The 24072-nt window shown below is 40.9% G+C and overlaps 1 protein-coding gene across 2 annotated transcripts in view; it reads left to right on the top strand.

Annotated features, from left to right (window-relative positions):
- FOXN1 (forkhead box N1) overlaps positions 1 to 21937 on the top strand; it is a 90547-nt gene extending 68610 nt beyond the window's left edge. For both annotated transcript variants that reach the window (XM_040423456.1, XM_040423457.1), the window contains exons 6-10: positions 4016 to 4143; positions 8726 to 8822; positions 16599 to 16806; positions 17788 to 18282; positions 19275 to 21937. In XM_040423456.1, the coding sequence (XP_040279390.1) occupies positions 4016 to 4143; positions 8726 to 8822; positions 16599 to 16806; positions 17788 to 18282; positions 19275 to 19540 (1194 nt within the window). In that variant the 3' untranslated portion in view covers positions 19541 to 21937. The remainder of the gene's footprint in view (positions 1 to 4015; positions 4144 to 8725; positions 8823 to 16598; positions 16807 to 17787; positions 18283 to 19274) is intronic.
- Positions 21938 to 24072: the final 2135 nt, after the last annotated feature.

Below are 24072 nucleotides of genomic sequence, written 5' to 3'. Positions count from 1 at the left end.
TTACTTTAAAATAAGCCCACAAGATGCATTGGGCTGAAGTAGAATAGAAGTCATTAAAACATAAAATGGACCTCTCGACTGGTTTCACCATTCTGGCTAGAGTCATTTATGGATGTCGCAGAGTTAACAGTCAGAGTGATAACGCTTTAACTAAATGTGATAACTAACCAATTGTGTGTGTGTTAACTCTGCTAAGGTACATCATTAACTAACATGTACTAAAGTGGCTGAACTGTGTCTGGTTCTGAAGAATCAGCACACTCTGGTCTTTCCCAGTTTAGGATTTATGCTGACATATGGCATGTGTTTTTATGCCATCATTGAATTCATAGGGTCCCATAACAAAGTCAGAGATGAGTTCCTTACCATCTGATTGATAGCAAACTGAACTGCAACAATGCAAACAACAGCCTACTTCTGGGACCCCCACTCATCATGAGAATGGGGAGCCCGTACCCTGAATGAACAGAGCAGCCAGTTGGGGAAGGGGCACAGACACTCCATTTATTTCTATGGAAGTTCTGGATATAACCAAGTACAGCGCTCGGTAGGGCCCCCCTAGATCTAATAGTTATATAACGTCATATAACTGGAATACCCCTTTAAAGAGAAAGAAAATCACATCATGCAACTCAAATTAGGTAACACAAGTAGACAGCATTTTAGCTTAATGGGACATTACTTATAACTGCGATTGTGGCAATGTTTTTATTCAATTGCATTAAAAAAGACAGGTATTTAAGATAGATATATACCTTGAGAGAATTTCCCAATACATAGAGTGACCATGAAGTTAAATTAGCTTTAAAATTAATTTGATATTTTCCTGGTTTGACCTATATGTATATATGCATGTCCTTACATGAGTATGAGCTGGGATAACTTTTTTATATTGTAAATGTACAATAATATATCATAATTGACACTGAAATGTCTTAATAAAATCCAATAAACCCAGCTGTAAACTTTCTGAACATTATGCCAGAGCCATTTAATTGGTCTGATATTCCCACCCTCAATAAAACCGCCAGGTACAGAACAGAACTGATCTGTAGTTTAGGCTTTTAAATGAATACTACATTTAGAAGTCAATGATAAAACTAAACAGGAAAAAATAAATACATAATCTCAGTTTACGGCATATTCCTGTTGCATGTTCCAAATACAGTCTTTTAGAAATTCTGCATAGAACACAGGGGTTACTATACTACTCATTTCTTCGATTTTTGGCTGGTGACCAGATGAGGAGACAGGGTTTAGCTTAAAGGCAGGGATTAATGATGTTTATGTCCTACTGCAGACAGAACTCCTCAAATAAGATGAAAGTGCAGCACTCACCCTACTGCAGAGAGAGACAGGGGGAGGCTCCTGCTGCAGCCACGTGTCTTACAGTCATGCACAGAATAGTGAGGATGAGGAGGGGGACGTGGCTGATCTTCTAGGACACATATATATTTATTAGTTTTAATTGAAATATGAAGCAAAATAGAAGGAAACAAAAGGAGGAACATTAAGGGAGACATTTCCGGGGGGTTCTTTTCTGTGATTTTTTTATGTTTAGTGTTCTTTTAAATCACCACCTTTTATGTTTTATGGTGGTAGAAACATATAGATGTCTTCCAATGCATCTATATCCACCTATTTTGGGGGTGATAATTGATTTATTATCTTGTAATTAAAGAGAATACATTATACACTTTGGTACTCAAGCCAGCCTGTGAAAGGAGCATAACTAAGTAGCAGTGCTGACTTTGTAAATGTATCAGATCTTAGTTTGAAATTTAGGACAGTGTGTCTTGAAACTTACCAAAATACTATATTTTATTATCCTTCATGGTAAAGATCAAAGGGTATGTCAGAGCATATATTGGCCTATTTGGCTAAGGGAAATAGTGATGTCACCGTACAGGAAAAATAGACACAATAAAATAACATCATGTGGGAAGCATGGTGGCTCAGGGGTTAGCACTGGTGCCTGAAGTCCTGGGTTCAAATCCAACCAAGTACAACATGTGCATGGAGTTTGTATGTTCTCCATGTTTGTGTGGGTTTCCTCCAGGTACTTCAGTTTCCTCAAACACACCCTGATAGGAAATTTACATTGAGAGCTCCAATGGGGACAGTGAGTGATGATAATGTTTGTAAAGGACTATGGAATGTATTGGTGCTATATAAGTAAGCAACATACACTCCTCATCATTGAAATTACAACACACAGGTGCTCCATCAACCTCACACCACCGCTCTCAAAGGCTACCATGGTGCACAGCAAGATGGCAATGGAGGCTGGAATGTAGGTCTATCCTCTTCAGTGATGAGTCCTGCTTTTGTCTCAGATGCAATGATAGCCTGAGAGGCCTTCACAAGAAAATGTCACACCAGTCCTACTTCCTGGAATATGTTGTGGGGTGGCATAATGTAGGTAGCTCAACTCCTCTAGTCTTCACTTCAGATGCACTAACAGCTTGACATTGATTTGGTTGTGGAACCAGTGGTACGGCCATTTCTCCAAAGTGTCCCAAGAGTAGTTTTTTCAACAGGACAAGGCCAGGCCACATGTTACTTGTGCTAATGTGAGGAAACTGCATGGCCTAAATGTGCTACCATGGCCTGCAGCGCCTCCAGACTTGTTTCTTATCGAGCAAATCTGGGACATTGATTATTTGTGTGCCTAAGTGCATTCAGTGTGAGATAACTTTCCCTAGACAACCATTAATAACTTCATTGATGTTGACGGCATGCATGTAAGTATGTGTATCTCGGTGTGTGGCACTCATATTCGATACTGAACACATCAAGATATTTTAACCTTTAATGGGTCATTTATTAAGACCAACATTTTAGATGCCGGTTTTAATATCCCAGCGCTGGTGGTGGATACGCCAAATTTATGTAGTTCCTATGGAGCCTTGCAGGTTGCAGAGTTCCATAAGGACATAGCAAATCTGCAATGAATTGCAAAGTAATGTAATGCATTGCAGAAGCAATCGAATGATTGCTTCTTATAGTCACCTAAAAAAAGTAAAATATTATAATATATAAAATTTAAATCACCCCCTTTCCCCATAATTAAAATAAAAGTAAACAATAAAAAAATAAACATAGGCTTCGCTGTGTCCCAAAATGCCCAAACTATTAAAATATAAATGTAATTTATCCCATGCGGCGAACGCAGGAACAGAAAACAATACAAAATGGCCGCTTAGCTATTTTTTTGTTGCATCACCTCCCCAAAAAAGTTTAATAAAAAGTTATGAAAAGTCATACACAAATGATATCAATAAAACAGGTTGTCCTGCAAAAAATGGGGCCCCAGACAATTTTGTAGAAGTCATGGGGGTCAGAATATGGTGATAAAAAGAATAAAAAAAATGTTTTCAATATTAAAACTATACAAATGTGGTATCACTATAATCATATTGATCTAAAGAATGAAGGGCATGGGTCTGTAAAAAAAAAAAGCCATAAAACTGGCGGAACTGTATTTTTTGCCAATTCCATAAAAAAAATGTTTGCAGCTTCCCACTACCTCTTATGTAATACTAAATAGTGCCATCAGAAAACACTATGGAATGTGAACACAAAGATAAAAAAAAAAGTTATGGCTCTGAAAATGGAAAAATGGAAAATCACCCAGAGTTAACAGAGCAGGCACTGAAAATTGAAACTGCTGTAGAGAATTATAAGAATCTAAACAGTCACTATATAGGCACTATGCTGTGTATGATCTGCTATGCTATGTGGTCACTGCTAGTGTATACAGGCATTCAGGTGAACCTATTTGACTTGTCCGTGGACTCTCAAACATGCTATTATTCAGTTGAGGCACGTTTCAGCTCTATTTAGACTGCAGTGGTTTTGAGGGCAGAACCAGTAGAACCAATAATGTTCAGAATCAGTTCCTCAGTTCATTAAGATATTGATAAGATGATATACACTCTTGGAATATCACATTTAAGCCTCTGAATATTTTTTTATGAACACCTGCACTAACCATATATTGTCTTTCCTTTAGTATTCCACAGGAGGAAGCTATCCTGTTACATACATTTCTACATCACATTACCCTTACCAAAGGATTGCACCGCAAGCTGGCATGGAATCACAGCAACCCCTGTTCCCCAAACCTATCTATTCCTACAGGTAGAAAATGTCAATATAGAATTGTGTATATGAATACCTTTACACTATATAGAAATGTACACTTTTGCAACCAACTCTTGTAATGCTACTACAAAAAAATATTGGTTAAAAAAGAATAAATTATTTTTTTTTGGGGGGGGGGGGATCTACAGCTCCTATGTAGACCTATGTATCTCTAAAGTTACAGACTACATATAAACCATGTTACAGTGTTCATTTTAGGACATGGTCAGATATCATAGTCAAGTATCAGAATAATGTCAGTTTGAGGCAAAATACTCACCCTGACACCTGACACCTGACTCCGACTTTGATATTTGACTCTGACTTGGATGTGTTACATTCTTCATAGGTCAGGGTCAACATCACAATGAGTTATAGATATACTGTGTATTTGTATGCTAAGTCAATGTTTTTATTGTCTTTTCAAGGTTTCTATTGGGTCTTGAACCCAAAAACTCCAGCTTACAAACTAGCTGCCTAACCACTGAACTATAGGCTTACCTACCATTATAATACATGAGCCTACAGCATTTCAGAGAAAAAAACACCCAAAAACTTATTGGCTCCTAACAAATTGCTTGCTGTGAGTGATAAACATAGATCATAACCCAAAAGAAAGAACACACAGCAAAATATACTGTATTCTAAATAATTGGTTTATTGTTCACATATACAAAAATATTAAAAAATTAAGTCTTAGCAGCAAACATACACAGGAAAAAAGAAATAGGACTACACCTGAATGACTACACCTCAAATGCAAATCCTGAATGGCTGAACCACTTATCATATGGATGCTTTACACTCAACTGAAATGATGAAGCAGAAGGGCATAAACAACATCCCAAACAGTATAGTACTATTTCCTTCCAAAAGTCAGTCCAAGGCAATATATCCATATAAGTCAAACTAAGTAAAGTGATGAGTGAATATAAATAGACAGTACATTCAGGAATAATGCATAAATATAATACCGACCAGTGCAGTCCTGACCCCGACGCACGTTTCGCCATCGCTTCCTCAGGGGATGTCAGGGTCAGGACTGCACTGGTCGGTATTACACGCATTATTCCTGAATGTACTGTCTATTTATATGCACTCAGCACTTTACTTAGTTTGTCTAATTAAACCAATTATTTATAATATATTTTGCTGTGTGTTCTTACTTTGGGGTTATAGCATGTCAGAGAAGTAAATTGCTTATTATTGCAACTGCACAGACCACAGAGCTATAAGCTTAGCTATAGACTTTCTTTGGATGTGTGATTTAGCACACAAATAGTTAAGGCTGCATGCAGCCTGTTATTGTGGGAGGGGCCAGGTCCCCTTACTTAAACCCCCTCGTACAGCTTACCATCACCGCGCCCGCCGACCAGCACTTCACCCACCCTTTCCCCCCCCTTTTTTCTTCCTACTCTCCCTAGGGTTGGCCCTCTTTTAGGCAGGCCCACGTCCCGTGGCTCCAGGCACACCCCAGCCACTGTCTAGCCCCCTCCTGTCACCTTACTGACCGTGGCCGCGGCCACAAATGCACAGTATATCTATAACTCATTCTGACTTTGACCCTGACCTATGAAGAACATAAGACATCAAAGTCAAACTAGCTGACTTCCAAACAGTAGAAGGAAGTTAGTTGGAAGGGAGTTACAGAGATACATTTGCACAGAAGCGTATACACAAAAAGTTTAATGTTGTCTTCTTTTAGCATTTTGCATGGGTTCTTGGCTCTTGCCTGAAGATGAGTCACTTCTCAACCTTCCACCTAGAGAGGGAGTGTACCTTTACACCGATGACAGAAGGGAGCGGAAGGAATTACAAATTCAGAAAAAATCTTGAGAACCTCAGAGAACACCAGATTTTATGGTGTGGAAAAGTGACCCATCTTTACAGCAAAAACTGAATTTTACTGTACATTAGGCCCCTCTGGTTTCTGCCCATCCAGTTCAAATTGACTGACAAATCCCTCCCTTTAAGCAAATAGGGAGAAACCTGTCAATAAAGTCAAGCTGTATTTATTCATTCATTGAAGTGAATCGGGCTGAGCTGTGCCGAGGCCACGTGACCTATAGTCACAACGGGAAGCAGCAAGAAGGTTCCGGCGCTACTGCGAGCATCACTGCCTTCTCAAACAACTGATCAGCGGGAGTCCCTGGTGTTGTACCTCCACCAATCAGATGCTGATGACCTATCCAAAGGATAGATCATCAGTAAGAAAAAGGCACACAACCCCTTTAAACTACAGTTGATTTAAACCCAATAAAGAATTACAAGACCGCATAGAATATAAATACACTTTATTAATAGAATTAATCAATATATGAAAAATGGTGCAGGGAAAAGGTGGCATCCACAAGAGGAAGACACAAGGGTGATGATACTCATATCATAACGAAAGTGCAAAATGCAAAAGTATTCAAATGTACAACAAAGAACCATTACCCATATTGTGCTTCCTCCGGGATGGCGTTTCGGCGAACCTTCGTCTGGGGGTGGCGTCATCACAGAGAGGCACACACTAAATACCCCTGTTTGGCCAATCACATTGCTTAGTGGATAATAGAAAATGATGAAAAGCTGCGTACAAGCGCGAACATGAAGGCAAAAGTCTCATAAAATGAAGCGCTGATAACACATGACGCATCACGTGAGTAATCACATGATCGCGCATCAAATCACATTATATCCACGGCAGATGCGCGATACTACAATCGCACACATGCCGGTGGTATCAAGCACAAGATTGCGCATGCGTGGGCCCAACGCATAGCCATGGAAACCTGCACGCTACCTGTTAGGAATGAATGCAGCATTTAATATTACCATACATAATTATGCATATATATGAAAATTTGTGCATTTATATAAAAGCATTATGTGTGTATAAAAATAAGTTATGATAACTAAACGACTATATACAACCTAGACAATCATAAGTGAAATAAGTGAAGGTAAATGAATAAATAGTGCATAATGAATAAATGTGTATGAACTACCGTATATACTCGAGTATAAGCCGACCCGAATATAAGCCGAGGCCCCTAATTTTACCCCCCAAAAATGGGAAAAATTATTGACTCGAGTATAAGACTAGGGTACATATAGCATCTTATGCTGGCCCCCCTCATGGCCCTGTGTGTCCCCTCATGTGTCCTAAACTGCGCACATAACTGGCTCTGTGTGTAAACTATTTTACTAGTGTGTAAAACAAGCTCTCTCCTATTGATAACATGGCCAGCCTCTGCACTCACTGTCACTATGAATGCACTACAGCGAGCGGGAGCGAGCTGGCCGGCGCGTGACTGACGTCACTTAGTAACGCTCCTCCCACTTCAGGAAGCAGGAGCGTTACTAAGTGACGTCAGTCACGCGCCGGCCGGCCGCTCGCTGCAGTGCATTTATCGTGACAGTGAGTACAGAGGCTGGACCTGTTATCAATAGGAGAGAGATTGTTTCACACACTAGTAAAATACTTTACACACAAAGCCAGTTATGTGCGCGGGGCCCCTTCATATATAATCGCGGCATTTTCGGCCAAATCGCTCCTACTGGGAGCTTAACAGAGGTGCCGCGCGGACGTGCTGGGAGCTGACCGGAGCAGCTGTAAAGGTAAGTAACAGCTTCTCCGGCCCCCAACATGTCATGGTCTGTATTATGGCAATGTAAGTTGCCATAATACAGACCTAGACTCGAGTATAAGACGAGCGGGCTTTTTGAGCACAAAAATATGTGCCAAAAAACTCGTCTTATACTCGAGTATATATGGTAATTGAAATGTGGTAATATAAACAAAATCAATCGCATGTACCTAAAAAAAAAAAATAAGAACTTTTGCCAGATCAAAAGCGCCCAAAAAATGGCGTGGTCCATCAACAGGTGTCGATCTGACAGGAACAGATCCTTCTCCCACAGCCCCAGGATCAAATTAGCGTAAGAGGGCGCACAAGGCGCCCCCATCGCTGTCCCCTGGAGCTGCAGGTAGAAGGACCTTCATTTTATGCGACTTTTGCCTTCATGTTTGTGCTTGCACGCAGCTGTTCATCATTTTCTATCATCCACTAAGCTATGTGATTGGCCAACAGGGGTATTTAGTGTGTGCCCCTCTGTGATGATGCCACCCCAGACGAAGGTTCGCTGAAACGAGCGTTGGAGCTGGCGCCATCCCGGAGGAAGCACAATACGGGTTATGGTTCTTTGTTGTACATTTGAACTCTATTGCATTTTGCACTTGCACTTTCGTTATGATATGAGTATCATCACCGTTGTGTCTTCCTCTTGCGGATACCGCCTTTTCCCTGCACCTTTTTTTATGTATTGATTAATTCTATTAATAAAATGTATTTATATTCTATGCGGTCTGGTAATTCTTTATTGGGTTTTCATTTATAGTGTATTTTACCATAGGCATATGTGTTACTTCTTTCATGGATATTATACACATGTAACTTTGTATGGCATACAAACAATTGTGGTTTATGTATATTTTTGTTGGCTCATATTGGCTGGGTGGCACCGTTGATTTAAGAACAGTTTTGAATTCACTGATGCTGACACACTCACGTGTATTTTTTTTTTCCCAAAGCATCCTGATATTTATGGCTCTTAAGAACAGTAAAACCGGCAGCCTTCCTGTCAGCGAGATCTACAATTTCATGACAGAGCACTTTCCTTATTTCAAGGTAAGATCTTCCTGACTAGTACATCACGTTCCGATCTTACCCAATAATCTGTTCAGCAAAACCTCCCATACCCATACCTAACCCTCAGCCATCCAGATTATTCTGACAACCAGTGTGACACGTACAAAGAATTAAGGAACCATGCCTGTGTGCAGAAGACGTTTATGACAATCATCAAGAGGACTTGACAGTCGCTCTTCATAGTTCTGTTCATTAACCGTTACCAGTCAGGAATGTGTAATAAACACTTTTGTTGCCCCAAAGCAGAAATTAATAATCCAAAACAAGTAAAAAATGTATGGAATGACACATCTGCCTTTCTGTACGCCGCAGCAAAAATCAGATACAGTTCCTTCCCTAGCACTTTTGGCAAAATGTAAAGAATGACAACTTGCTGGTCCCTAGTTGATGTAGTACTAAAAGTCTCAGCAACAGCGGACTGGCTGAGGATGTTCATTGGAATGCTGTGCCATACCGCATGTGCAGCCACCTCTTCACTGACAGAGGCCATGTCCCCAGCATCAGGGTTGCCAACCAGAATCTTTCTTTATATCTGGACAACTTATCCCAAAATCACGGACAGCCAACGTTTTTTACAGATAAAAGCTGTGAGCTATAAAATGATTATTACCATAAAAAAAATCTAGTCAAATACCACCAACCTCAAAAAAATCACGAGCACGTCTATTTGTTTTTCACGGACACAGGAAAAAAGTTGCCTATTTTTACAGACTGTCCAGTAATTTCTAGACAGTTGGCAACCCTGCCCAGCCTGACAGGGGTCAAGGAAGCCCTGTTCTGGAGATACAGTAGGTACATCTTGTGGATATTCCACAACTGTCTAAGATCAGAAAGCCCTTTAAGCTGCAGTGCTGAAGCATCGGATATATCATTTATAACTTGGTAGAGTTGATGCTCCGGAATCTAAGAATGTTGGATGACAAACTCTTAGGTGTGATAAGAAACACATTTGGTTTTCCAAACATCTAAGAATTAATTGAATAGGTTGTCTTCTCTGCAACACAGCCTGTATTTTACAAGGGTCCCCCAATGATAGGTGATCGCATGGTGTCCTGCTTTTGGGAACACCAACAATCAGTTGTAGTCTGAGGGGAAACCCCATAGGAAGAGTGCAATACTTCTACAGTGCCACAGCTGGGGGAATGAAGCATTACACTTCTCTTATTGAAATTAATTGGCTGTCTAAGTTATGGACAGTTATAACAGGCCCTACTGATAAAGAGAATGGTGGGAATTTATTAAGACTTGTGTTTCATACACCATTCAATAAAAAAAATACACTGGTGTACGACGCGGCAAATTTATCAAGAAGCAGGAGGTCTGTGCACCAGAAGCTGAAATCTATGACAACTAAAAGCTGGAGTTGATTCCATAAATGGGTAAAAAGACTTTGCTGGTGCCCTAAACTTTTTAAATTCTCTATTGCCTTTTTAGCCACTTTTTTTTCTGGCTAATACATAAAGATCCAGCAACAAGGAGCCCCCATTCTATCCCTAGAGGGATATTTGAAAAGGGCTTTTCTAAACAAGACAACCCAGTTAAAGGGGTTATCCTACATCATTTATACTCTTTTTTTTTAACTCACTCATCTACCTAACTTGAGGACTTCCCTTTATGTGGGTGGGCAGCAGCTCACATGAGACAATAAACAGCCCGCATCGCTAAGGATACCTTGCAGTGAGCTCTTGTTAAAGGGAACCTGTTCCATATGCAAATTAACCTGAGATGTGTCCTGTATGTGAGATGAGTCCAGCGTGAAGGAGCCCAGCACCGCCCCGCATCCTCAGAATCTCCTCCTTGCTCCCCTACATCAGAAAGCCAGAGAGCCGTAATCTCGCGATGTGCGAGCTAGCGTATGCGCAATGTTGTCATAGTGTTCCTTCCCTGTGCTGGCATCAGCCTCGGGGAAGGAACTGCGCATGCGCTAGCTCGAGCATCACGAGATTACGGCGCTCTTGCTTTCTGACGTCGGGGAGCAAGGAGGAGATTCTAAGGATGTGGGGCGGTGCTGGGCTCCTTGACGCTGGACTCACGTTACAAGACACATCTCAGGTTAATTTTCATATGGATCAAATCATTTTTATACACAATAAAAGCACACAGAGCTATGGGGACTGGGCATTGCAGATGTGCTAGCGGCCATCTAGCAACCCATGTCCTCAGCTCTATACACAAAATCCGGGTGACAGGTTCCCTTTAAGCCCTTCCTTCCCCACCACGGCACATACAAAATAGTATGTTCATCTAGCACCCGACATACAGATACTGGATGTAATGTTCCCAGAGTTTTTGGCTCCACTATTTACAGAGTTGTATATTTTTTTATGAATTTAGAAGTAGGGATGGATGAATGAATGAAAGATTTCTGGGCAACTTCACCTGCTTCTGTACAAGATCACTGAGCTATTGACCATGTTAGTCTACCTCTGAATGCAGGAGAAGGTAAACTAGAAAGATAAACAGCAGGGTGCGCTAGCAAAGAAGAAAACCTATATATACATTAAAAAATAAACAATATTTTTTATTGCATGTCTATTTGAGTAATATGCAGAGGCAGATTGGGAACTTAAAGTGGCCCTGGAAAAAAATCTAAAAGTGGCCCCATGTTGTAGGTAGGTCTAAATTGACAGAAGACAAGACAAAACAAATAGGCAGAGACAACAGAAGTAGGTGGGGCCTGCAATACCGTAATGCAGCCCAGAATACCAGCCCAGCAGAACCAAATACCGCAGGGTACCCAACCCCAGTATTCAACTGTATCACAGTTGCGTTCAGGAGAGCACCTGTGGCCATTGAGCATCAGATCATTATGTACCTGGCCTGTGGCCATCAAGAGGGCTTGAGTGGCCCCCTGGGCATCGGCCCACCAGGAAATTTCCCTATAGGGTCTATGACCAATCCGCACCTGGTAATACGTCATTTGAAATGTCCTATTCATTGCATAGTAATTAATGTAGATGACATGATGGGGATTGCAGTGTTCCAGGGTCCATGATAATCATGAATCCACAGCATGGTTCCCGGGACAAATGTGAGCAACACTCCTATTCTTCTTTCCTACAAACCATTACAACTATGGTAGGGGTGGTCTTAATATTTTATGACTGCGATTAATTGCTGAAAATCTCCTCCAAGTATTTACAATCCATTAATGGGAATGAAAATTCCATGCAATTATCTGGGGTGGAAACCACTTGATAGAAGGCTGAATATGTCTGTTATTATGAATGGAGACACAGACACAACTATAAAAGTGATGCGTGGCATTTGACATTTGTCTGACTGACACAACTCTATTTATGGGTTGGGTAAGTAGAAAGTGGATCCTGTCTGGGCTTTATTTATGGGGTATTATAGTTTTATTCCTAAGAGCCATAGCATTGTCTTCCAACAATAAATTAGTAGTCATTTTCTATACTTTACTCATGGGTATCGTAGAATCCTTTAAGACAGTGACATCATTATTTTAGGTGAAATCCGAGATCTAAATTATTTTGGTACAGTTTTTCATGATTTTTTTGCAGCAAAATACATGTTCTAAAATGACCATAAAACAAATTAGAAGTACATCATAAACTATGGTATATTTTTTGGCCTTTAAGCCTAAAATACACTTAATACCAGCAATTCAGGTAAATGCCTAAATGTCATAGTCACAGAAGGCCAAGAAGCTGAGTAGTTGTTTGATAGAGTCCTACTGTGCCTGTCTATGATACATAGGGGGCACTGCAGTCACAAGTAATTTTATTTAGTAACCTGTACTGTGATATCACTTGAGCCAACATGAGCATCTCCTAAACTATTGTGCTTTGAGAATACAAATGGTTTCTTTCCACGTTCTTTTACTTAAGGGGTTTCCCATTATCAAAGCCTATCACTCATTCACAGGTTAGGTGATAACTGTCTGATTTTTTGGGATCTGACAGCTGGGACCTCCACCATTCATGAGAACAGGGATCCTGTTTTCCTCTGTTAGAATGAGGCTGCGGTCCCATTGTCACCCTTGGTATGTGGTTATGGTAAACCCTCTTTAAAGGGTTGCATGGTCTCTAGATATTGATGACCTTAGGAAACCCAGGACCTCCACGATCAGCTTTTTTCAGCATCTGAAACCAGAAGCATAGCTCCATCCACAATGTAGTGGCCACACTGGGTTACTGCAGTTCAGCTCTATCCACTATTTCCAGCAATAGCGGCTACTGGAAACAGCTGATCAATGGGGGTGCTGGGTATTGGACCCCCTTCAGGACTGAGCAATGTTGACATTAGGCACACCAGGATTTTATTTTGTTTTTGGAAGCCATAACTTTTATTTTTCCATTGATGTAGGGATGCATTATCTTTTTCAACTTTATACTTGTACTCATCAACTGTGTCTCTGGGGAAAGGAAACAGCAATTATGCCATCATGTTTTAGTTTTTTTTACATTAAATACCTTGAACCATTCACTATGCAACTTGACTAACAGTTTATCTTTATTCTATGGATCAGTACATTTATGCCAATATCAAACATGTTTATGTACATGTCAAATATGTATAGTTTTTCACGAGAATAGCAAATACCATGGAATTTTTTTTTTTTATGTCCTGCATTCCAAGAGCCATAGCTTTGTTATGCCTCGGACCCCCCTGGCAACATATCTGCACCTCATGATCACAAGGTTCTGATGGGGTGACTGAGGAAGCCCCCTCCCTGTGTCTAACCACCTGGGTGCCAAGGTTGCAATTCAAAATGGAAGTAAGGGGTTAAACAGCTGGGATCAGAGGTAACACAGTTCCTGTCCATTATAAAGTCAGCTAAATACAGTATTACAGACAGCAACCACTCCTCGGCCTACTGGTCATAAGTCTATGTCCATTTTCAAATGCGGGGAGGGCTTAATATATCAAAACTGTTGGGAAATATGCAGTAACAGTGACTTTCTTTTTAAAATAAAAGATGGATATTAGTAACTTCACTGAGTTATGTCCATTGACTCATGTGTCAAGGTTAAATTGCATATCACAAGAATTGTTGCAAGGAGCCTACCATGAATCGGAAAAAGTCTGCAATATCTTTTCGGTATTGGCTTAAAGCAGTGATGGTGAACCTTTTACAGACCACGTGCCCAAACTGCAACCCAAAACCCACTTATTTATTGCAAAGTGCCAACACGGCAATTTACCCTGAATACTACAGTCCATTATAGTCTATCTTCCATGTACTTTATTATTTAGCTATAATAGCCTGCCTACATTCAGTGTGCCGCCTGTGCTGTTCATAGTGCGCCCTGCGCTGAATGAATGGCAGGAAAATCTAAGGCATATTGGTACACCATAGACTTTTTACAGGGTGCGGGTGCCCACAGAAAGGGCTCTGAGTGCCGCCTCTGGCACCCGTGCCATAGGTTTGCCACCATTGACTTCAAGTGTCTCCAGGGACTAACTCTAATCCAGAACCTAGTAATCCATAAATATCATGATAATCCTGCATACTTTCAAAATAACCCCAATGTCAATTCGGAATCACCTCATGGACCAGTATTTCTGTTGCCACTAGAGGACAGTGCATACTGATTTATTATGGAGTTCAGTGGGAGCTATATAAATTCATATGTAGTGAGCTCCCTCTGCTGGCCGCTGCAAGCAAAGAGAATGTTATCATTCAACTCAGTGGCTCTACGTAGGGATGCAAGGGACTTTTTGTTCTATATCAAAAAACTAGAGCTGTGAACCCCCCTTTAAGAATTACGGTCCTATGTAGATTAAATAAAGGGATATTTTGTTGTTTCTGACAGGACTGTCAATGCACTTGGAAACCACCTTGTAAAACACCTGCACTTACCCAATTAAAGTTTTTCTACATATCAACTAATCAGTAGGAAAAAAATAGATACAATTCTCCAGGTAGTCCTGCTTTCAGTCTGATCTGTCCCCAAAGAATGGCCTACTACACTGTTGCCTTCCAGTGGTTCATTGAGTTATTCCATACCATTGTCTTGCTACCCATATTCCTTCATGATGGAGCATCTCCGGGAGATGTCTTACCTGCATCCTAAGGAGGAGCGGTCAGATTTATCAAAATTGGAAACTGGCTTAGTTGACCATAGCAACCAGTCAGATCCCAGCTTTCATTTTTCAGAGGTTCTTTGGCAAATGAAAGGTGGATTCTAATAAATCTCCCCCAAAATGTCTAATCTGGCATTCCTGGGTATTATTTAAAGGGCATTTGTTACTACCTTTATGCTGCCCTCTCTGATTCCACTGCTGATTCTCTTATGTGTATAGTTAAAGTAGATTTTAGGAAACTTACCATGTAGGACCTGCAGCCTCGGAAGCCGTCCACCCACCTGCCAATGATTGACAGCTATCTCCCTTACTTTTTCTCCAAATTCTCACCATCTCAAGCTTCTTTCTTCTTACTTCATGCATTGAATTTAACTAAAATGAATGGGTACTGCATTTCAGTATTGTAAACCCTGCTTTCTGCATGTCAAATGCTGGTAGCAAGCAGGGTTGTTGCTATAGGGGAAATGGCTGCTTTGGAGCCCAAATTCAGAAGGGGCCCACCCAGGAGGAGGCTCTAAAAGATTTTATTGTCAGGGTCCCCTCAACAGTATTATACAATGACATTATATACAGAGACACTGTTGGAAACGGCATTAGTGGCTACCGGACCTGGTCTGAGAGAGCGATTTTGACTGGTCATAGAAGTGGGGGTTGCAAGGGAGAAGGGGGTTGCAAAGAAGTTGCTTGGAGGGAGCATTCAAAAATTTGCTGTGGGGCCCAGTCATTTCTAGTTATGCCACTGGTAGCAACGGCCTACACAAAAACATACAAAGGCCAAAGAGTATTGCAAAAGTTAAAATAAACTTTTCTGCAAATTATAATTAAAAATAGTCAGACCATGAATAAAAAATGAGTCACGCAGTATAAGATTGGACCGAGACACTCTCATACGAATGGTATGTGGCAAATGTGCAACCGTTTTATACAGTTATATAGAACTATAGGGTCAGACACTGCTACTACTACTAATTTAAAAGTTCATTAAGAAATTTAGGGCTCATGCACACAGTAATGTGCATTTTGGTGTGTAATTTTAATGCGTGGAGTTGGGGGGGGGGGGGAATATTCTACTTAAAAGTTTGCTATGGGCCCAGCCTTTCCTAGCTAGTTACGCCCCAGTTTGTATGCTACCTACTATTTGCACATTTGGCACCTAACACTTGTATGGGAGTGCCTGGGTCCAATCTTATAATGTGTGACTCATTTTTGTTCTTGGTGTGATTATATGTAATTTTAATTATGTTATGCAATAAAGTTTGGTTTTAAAAGGGTTGCCTACCTTTTATTAAGTGATGAACTATCCTCCGGATAGGCAATCACTAGCTGATGGGTGGGGACAAGCTCAGTCTACTGCAAATTTGATGTAGCTCTCTCCTTCCAGCGGTAGCCAAACAGCTAATGGCATGGGTGCAGGGTGCCAGACCCATGCCAACCAGCTAATTATGGCCTATCCTTTTTGAATGACCTAATTATAAACTCAGTAAATTTTCATCAATCATAAAAATATTTGCTATGACTATGATGAAAGCCTCAGCCTTTAAGAAATACCATAGATTCTACCATGCATACAGTATATGAATACTATCTTGGAATATTATAATAATTTAATATAATTTTAGAATAGTGACTTTATATATGATGTTTTCTTTTTTGGGAGAGTTGTAAAATCAACTGACAGATTACAAGAAATGATTGTATTTTTAGACTGCTCCAGATGGGTGGAAGAATTCAGTGCGTCACAACCTGTCCCTAAACAAGTGTTTTGAGAAAGTGGAGAACAAATCTGGAAGTTCTTCCCGTAAAGGCTGTTTGTGGGCCCTGAACCCAGCCAAGATTGATAAGATGCAAGAAGAGCTGCAGAAGTGGAAACGGAAAGATCCAGTAACAGTGAGGAAAAGCATGGCAAAGCCAGGTAAGGTGACCCAGGGTGATTGGGGAGAAAATGCTACTCTTCCAGGGTCTTCTGAACATTTGGAGAACAGTAGACACCTTTGAGTTGTACCTGTCTTTGTGAAATCTCACTTGCTGCCAAATGTCTTTTAAACATGTTTGCATTTGGAAGGGTATTCTTTAGTGGGGGTTAAGTGGGCGACTTCAAATTTCATTAGTTCACTATTAGTATCTGAATGTTCAACAGCAGGTGTGTGCTTGCTTATGCCTAAATCTACAATCTACATATATTACTCATAAAATGCCGATGGGCCTAATCCCAATAAATACTTAAAGGGGTTATCCCATGATTAATGAAAAAATCAAAATCATACATAGTCTTCTACATGACAACCTCTTTCTAACAAAGCTAGAAACAGCCATGTACCTCACATGGATCCAGAGATCTCCCCATTTGAAGGATTGAATAGAGCATGTGCTTCCATCTCAGTGAGAAGGACAAATAAATTAAAAAAAGGGGCAAACAGCAGGTGGCGCTATACAGATAGATTTCATTGACTAACTAAGTAGCTATGATAATTTTTTAATTTCATGCAATTGCAAAAGTATTCCGATCCAAGTGCTGGTTTGAAAACTGTAGAATATTTTTTGTGGGACAACCCCTTTAAAGTGAGTTTTGAAGAGTAAAGAGTAATATAAATATAACAATTGGTTGACCAATATTTAGATGTGCATGAGGTATAAGTTTTTTTTTTAGACTAAGTAGGGCTGTGCCTATGAGTAACAGAGATTGCTATGATTACATTGACTGATGCTCTCAACGTGTGCATGCCCTATTTAGCTGTCTTCCATGGAAGAAAAATCAGAGCATTAGTCAAAGTATGTAACAAAAACAAGTGATGACACTATAAAATGAGAGAGGCCTGAGGAAACTGGATGTTCAGGAATGGTGCACGCAGTCATGTTATATTTCACCATATGTTTCTTTATATTTGTCCCACAGAGGATCTTGACAAGCTGATAGGAGAGAGAACAGAGAAACTGAGATCCTCACTCCTGGCTTGTAACCCATCTGGCATCATGAACACACCATCCACAATGCACATGACCTTTCAGAGTGAACAGAACATTTCCTCCACCATGTCTGGATCACTACAGACAATGCATGAGGTTTCTGATTCTATGCCTGGCAAGAAGCCCCCACCGAGCTATACTTCACTCCCTCATGGATATCCCCAGATCTCCCCTGCAATGATACAACAGCCTCATCCAATATCACAGAATCATTTTTCTCCACCAGAGAACCAAAGTGAAATGACTACCCAATCCATTAATCCCCAGGACTCTCCAATACCTGCCCACACCCCTCCGCTTCACAACATGAAGCTGTTAACGGAGCACTCGCCTACCAGAACCATGCAAGACCAACTGATGGAGGGCGAGCTGAGCAATGACATTGATGCTCTCAATCCCTCTCTTACAGACTTTGAACTTCAAGGTAAGCTGTAAATCAATGCTCTTACTCATTGAGGGCCACAGTGGGAAGACTATCAAGGGAATTTTGTCAAGAGACGTTCATCTATTTTTTAACGCCAGTGGCCTACTGGAGTAAGAATGCACAATTATTGAAAAAAATCTTTTAAATTACAGGATGACATTTATTAACCCCTATTCAGCAGCAAACATGCATCAAAAAGTTGCATGTTCCTAACACTTGATAAATCTAGAGTGTACCTGATTAACATAGACAACCGTGATGACTTTTCAAAAATGGAAAGAGCAGTATAAAATCACAATTTCACAAATATTTGCTAAAAATACCTATCAGGAGATCAACCTAAACAGCCTATATTTCAGAAAAGTTTCTGCCGGGATTCAAACTGACAACCTTCTATATTAGAGGCAAAGCACTTAGCCAGTTACTTAAAAAAAAAAACGTTGCATTTTCCCATCGCTTGGATCAAAACATCCTGCATCAGGGAGTGCAGCCAATAGCAGGCCGTGACAATGGCTAGCCTCAAGGGGGCTTGTCAGCGTCTGCTAGTGGCTACATTAACCCCCCCCCCCCCCCCCCCCCCTTCCCCGTCTTCTGATGTTTTGATACGAGTGACAGGGAGATTCAGCTATGGCCGGACAGGGATCCGGAGTAACGCGAATGCCCGGGAGCAGGTAAGCATAATCCATACTAGGGGCTCGGGAATTAGGGGGGGGAGAATTTAAGTTATCAGATAACTCCTTTAACCCCTGTAAAGTTGCGATATAGAGGACAGGGTTAACTGAAAGATAACAGTTTGGTACCTTGGAAGACACTCCAGAAACATACATTAGTGGGCGCATTTTACTCACCAGATCAGTCGTCTTGGGGAACGATAAAGGTGCCACGAGTTTATTTCTAGCGATTACTGCTAAGCAGGAAGAATTTTCTTGAATACTGAAGTAGACCTAGTTTTTTTATGTGTATTACCCTTTTTTTTGGTTTTTAATTCACAGGAAACCTATGGGAGGAACTTAAAGATGACAGTCTGGCACTGGATCCCATTAACCTGATGTCTTCCTCCCCAACTCCACCTCCACCACATTACTTCATGCACAATGGGAACTGCAGCAGCAACGGAATCAGCCCCCCTAGTAGTAACTCGCATATGGGACTAAGCGACATCCAACTTACTACCGTTTACTCCTCATACATGGAGATGGACTCTGTGGTGCCGTCATACATCAATGGCTCCGGATCTAAGCACGTTGCCATTGTTTAAAGTAACTGTCTCCACAGACTATACTGAATATATGACCAAAGATATTTATATATTTCATTTGCAAAATGATTGATGATAAAAGCTACATCAATTCAGTCTTCTATTATAGAGAAGATGGACAGTATGCGTTTTAGGGTATCGTTGTCCTACTCAGAGCAAGGACTATAATATATATTAAATTGCACAAGTAACACATAAGTATGGGCTTAGTAAATACGTCAAGTAAAAAAAACTTATGTATATAACGTATGTTATTTGTTAAATTTTACATTTTAAGTATTTAATATGCTGTTATTTGATCATAGCACAACTTTTTCTTTAGAGAAAAATGTAAGAAGCTAAAACTATTCACCAGTATTGAAATATATAAATGACATACAATTGGACGCATCATCCATGTCATCCGTCCTCCATAGAGGACAATCTAATACACTGAAAGGCCTCATGCACACAACCGTATTTTGCATCTGCATCTGATCTTGCATTTGATGTCATCCATGTGCTGTCCGCATCCGTATGTCCTATTTTTGTCCATATTGTGGACACAAATGGTCATTTCTACTGAGGCACAGGTTGTGTGAATGAGGCCGGAAAAATAAAAGAACAACACAGTATGCCAGTGTGCACCGTAAGGTGCCAGGCAAACGGTGGAGCCAGTAAGGAGACACATAGAGTCTCTTTGACCCTCACTACGAAGGCCCTCCATATGTCTCCATCCAATGTGTCTCTGTATGCACTGTACTACAAAGATATCTGCCCTGAGGAGGAATGTGTACCTCCATGATACATCATCTGATGAACACGTCGGATTGCACACTAAAGTCCCATACACCTTTATGGGCTCTAGATTACAGATTTGTGCAACTATGGTATGAGGCTTTAGACTGAAGAAACATGTCTACCATAAATGGTGTTAAATAACACATACAATATTTCACAGTAACATCCTAGTACGACGTAGCATGACGTGTCAAATGAATGGGAGCTGAGTTACAGTCTGTCAGCACGGCCAGTGTCGGACTGGGGTGCCTAGGGCCCACCAGTAAAATTTATTTTGGGGCCTACCGTACGGATACATTCAAATATTACCTGCTCACACAGCACAGCAGCGAGATGCTACCTGATGATTGAATACGGGGGTCCCTGCAGCACCTTTGAGAAGGTAGGTCCTGCAGAAAAGAGGATACTGGCTAGCTTTCCTCTATACCTAGAAGTCATCTCAGCTCCGATCGTGTCTATAATAATAAACTGGGGAGTTTCTTTATACACATAGGCTGGTTGAGGGGCTGTACATTAAATATATGTATGTAGTGCAGTAGGTCTACTGTGTTATTTTGCACTTGTGCAAGGGGTAGGAGACTAGGGGCCCACCTTGCTTAGAGGCCCACTGGGGGATTCTCTTGTACCCCTCTGAGCCTGAGCACGGCCACTACACAGTGGATGGAGGCTTTTGATTTTAGTTCCGTCCCCTGTTATGTTTCCAGTGGGACTGCCGGATAGGTCATCAATATCAAAAAGGTGAAACACCCCTTAAATTTATTTCTGCTGCACCCAACAAAATTTTTGTTATAGCCAGACACAAAGTCGCACTAGGATGTCTGGAAAATGGGCGTCCTCCAATCATCTGAAATCAAGCCACACGCGTAAAATATTTCATTCGCTTTTAGTTACTCAGCTCCAGAAATGAGTGTTTCTCAAAATGACTGATATAGATGTTTTCTGTTCTGGACACAGGGGGACCTGTGTTGCACCCCTGATATTTTATCAAGCAAAATCTTTATTACAAAGACTCATTTCACTGTAAAACTGCGCAAAAGCAAACGACTGACGTCACGCAAGAGACGGAAATGGAAATTTCAGAGTCCTAATAAAAGCAAAAAACTTTCCAGGAACTCGGAAGCATTTCAGTTCTGTGCATAAAATAATGTTTCTTCCAGCTTGTCTAGGAATATGTGTGAATATATGCAGTTTCATAAAGCAGGTGGCGCTTCCCTTTCAGCTGTGCACTCCTTGCTTGTTGGTGGAATTCCTTGTTGCACTTTTATTTCATGAATATTATGTCATTATTTCACTCGGCGTTGTCCTTCCTGTGGGCTCCAGCTGTCCTCGGACAAGGACCATGTCTGATTATTTGTATTGTTCTCTTAGTTTATGTGCAGTATTAAAGACCACAGATGGATTTAACGTGATGAGTTAGTGGACAGAATACTGGTGGCAAGGCAAATTGTCAAAAAGTTGGCTTTGGTTCAACCACACTTTCCTTTAAATGCTACATAATCCTATTTATGTGCCAATCTAGCCAATGTTAATATGCCCCAGTTCTGTCTCATTTCCAGATTGCATTTGTACAACATTCTACGGTATGTTTGTGAAATAAACTCATCTATCTGCAGTGGACGTTAATGTGGTCATGGATTTTTTTTTATTTTGCATTACTTAGGCAATCAGTATTGTACTGTGATGACTTCATCGGATCCAGTTCTAAAATACTCTGAATAAATAGCTTACAAAATATCTCACCAAAGTGAGTACACCGCTCACATTTTTTAAAATATTTTATTCTATCTTTTTATGGGATAACACTGAAGATCTGACACTTTGATACAATGTAAAGTAGTCAGTGAATAACTTGTATAAATTTGGATTGCCCTCAAAAAAACGCAACACACCGTCATTAATATCTAACCGCTGGCAACAAAAAAAAAGTCAGTACACCCCTAAGTGAAAATGCCCAAATTGTGCCCAATTAGCCAGTTTCCCTCCCCGGTGTCATGTGACTTATAAGGGTCCATTCATACATCCGTATGTGTTTTGCGGATTCACAGATCCGCAAAACACGGACACCGGCAATGTGCGTTCTATTTTTTTTTTTCGGGAGCCGCGGCCCGGAAGATCGGCGGCGCGCTCCGGAAATGCGGATGCGGAGACCACATAGTGTGCTCTCCGCAACCGTTCCATCCCCATAGAGAATGAATGGGTTCGCACCTGTTCCGCAATTTGCGGAACGGATGTAGACCCATTATTATGGATATGTGAATGGAGCCTTAGTGTTACAAGGTCTCAGGTGTGAATGGGGAGCAGGTGTGTTACATTTGGTGTTATCGCTCTCACACTCTCTCATACTGGTCACTGGAAGTTCAACATGGCTCCTCATGGCACAGAACTCTCTGAGGATCTGAAAAAAAGAATTGTTGCTCTACATAAAGATGGCCCAGGCTATAAGAGGATTGCCAACACCCTGAAACTGAGCTGCAGCACGGTGGCCAAGACCATACAGCGGTTTAACAAGACAGGTACCACTAAGAACAGTCCTCGCCATGGCTGACGAAAGAAGTTGAGTGCACGTGCTCAGCATCATATCCAGAGGTTGTGACACCAAATTTACACTGTTCTACAAGCTGTACACTGACTTCTTTACATTGTATCAAAGTGTCATATCTTCAGTGTTGTCCCATGAAATGATATAATAAAATATTTATAAAAATGTGAGAGGTGGACTCACTTTTGGGAGCTACCGTAGTTCACGTCTGTTGAAATGTAGAATGTAATCTACTACACATAAACCAGGGGGTGCTTGGGCAGGAAGTTTTATTTAAAAAGAGTCATGAAAAGAGTCATGCTTTACTCACCTTCATCTAGCCTTTTTATTGCTGTTTCGGTCCCCGACACTCTCCACTTCTTGTCTCGGCTAGACACACTGTAAATGCAAAGGGAATTCTGAGTTAATAGGGGGTCTCCGAAACAATAAGGAAACAAGTGCGCTCACCTGATCTGTCTTGAGATGGAGGCACGGACTGTACTTGGAAAAGGCACCAAGTTGAGAACTGTATAGAAATAAGACGGGCTGTCCAGCTTCCAAAAAAGACGTAGTTCTTTATTCCAATGACACACAGAATAAAGAATCCAACATGGCAAGCAGGTCTACGCGTTTCGGATACTGTAATACAGATCCTTATTCATGACAAGTTTGTTGCTGAACTTCCTGGCGCTCACAGGTGATTGCAATCAGCAGGAACGAACATATTGGGTTCCCCCTAGGTAAAGATGCCAGGTAAAGATGAGAGCAAGGATAAAGATAAAAAGTTGGATATATCAAAAAACATGAGCTCTAAAAATATATGATATGAGCAAAGATCAGTAATGCAGGATTAAATCATGTTTGCGATTTAATCCTGTTGGAACTCGAGAACCCATGCGAAAAATCAAATAGGACTCCCTGTTTAGGAGTTTTCACTTGTAGTCCCCACCTCTTGCAGGAGGATTAACTCTTTCTAAGGCCTGAACCTAGAAACCTGCGTTATCACCCTGGCGAGAAACCGCGAAATGTAGACTGGCCGCTGAAACATTTCTCACTCTGGTATGTGGGATGTCTGAGAGATGTTTACAGATTCTTACTTTTAAGCTATTAGTGGTACATCCGACGTATTGCAGACTGCATATGGAACAGGTAATACAGTACACCACATAGTTCGTGTTGCAATTCACATGATTTTAAATGGGAACAGCACTTCTCTTGGATCTCAGCAGACGTT

The sequence above is a fragment of the Bufo bufo genome, chromosome 3 (genome assembly GCF_905171765.1).
Source record: "Bufo bufo chromosome 3, aBufBuf1.1, whole genome shotgun sequence".
Classification (NCBI taxonomy): domain Eukaryota; kingdom Metazoa; phylum Chordata; class Amphibia; order Anura; family Bufonidae; genus Bufo; species Bufo bufo.
The sequence above is the reverse complement of the archived record's forward strand: the minus strand, read 5'-3'. Positions and strand labels throughout refer to the sequence as shown.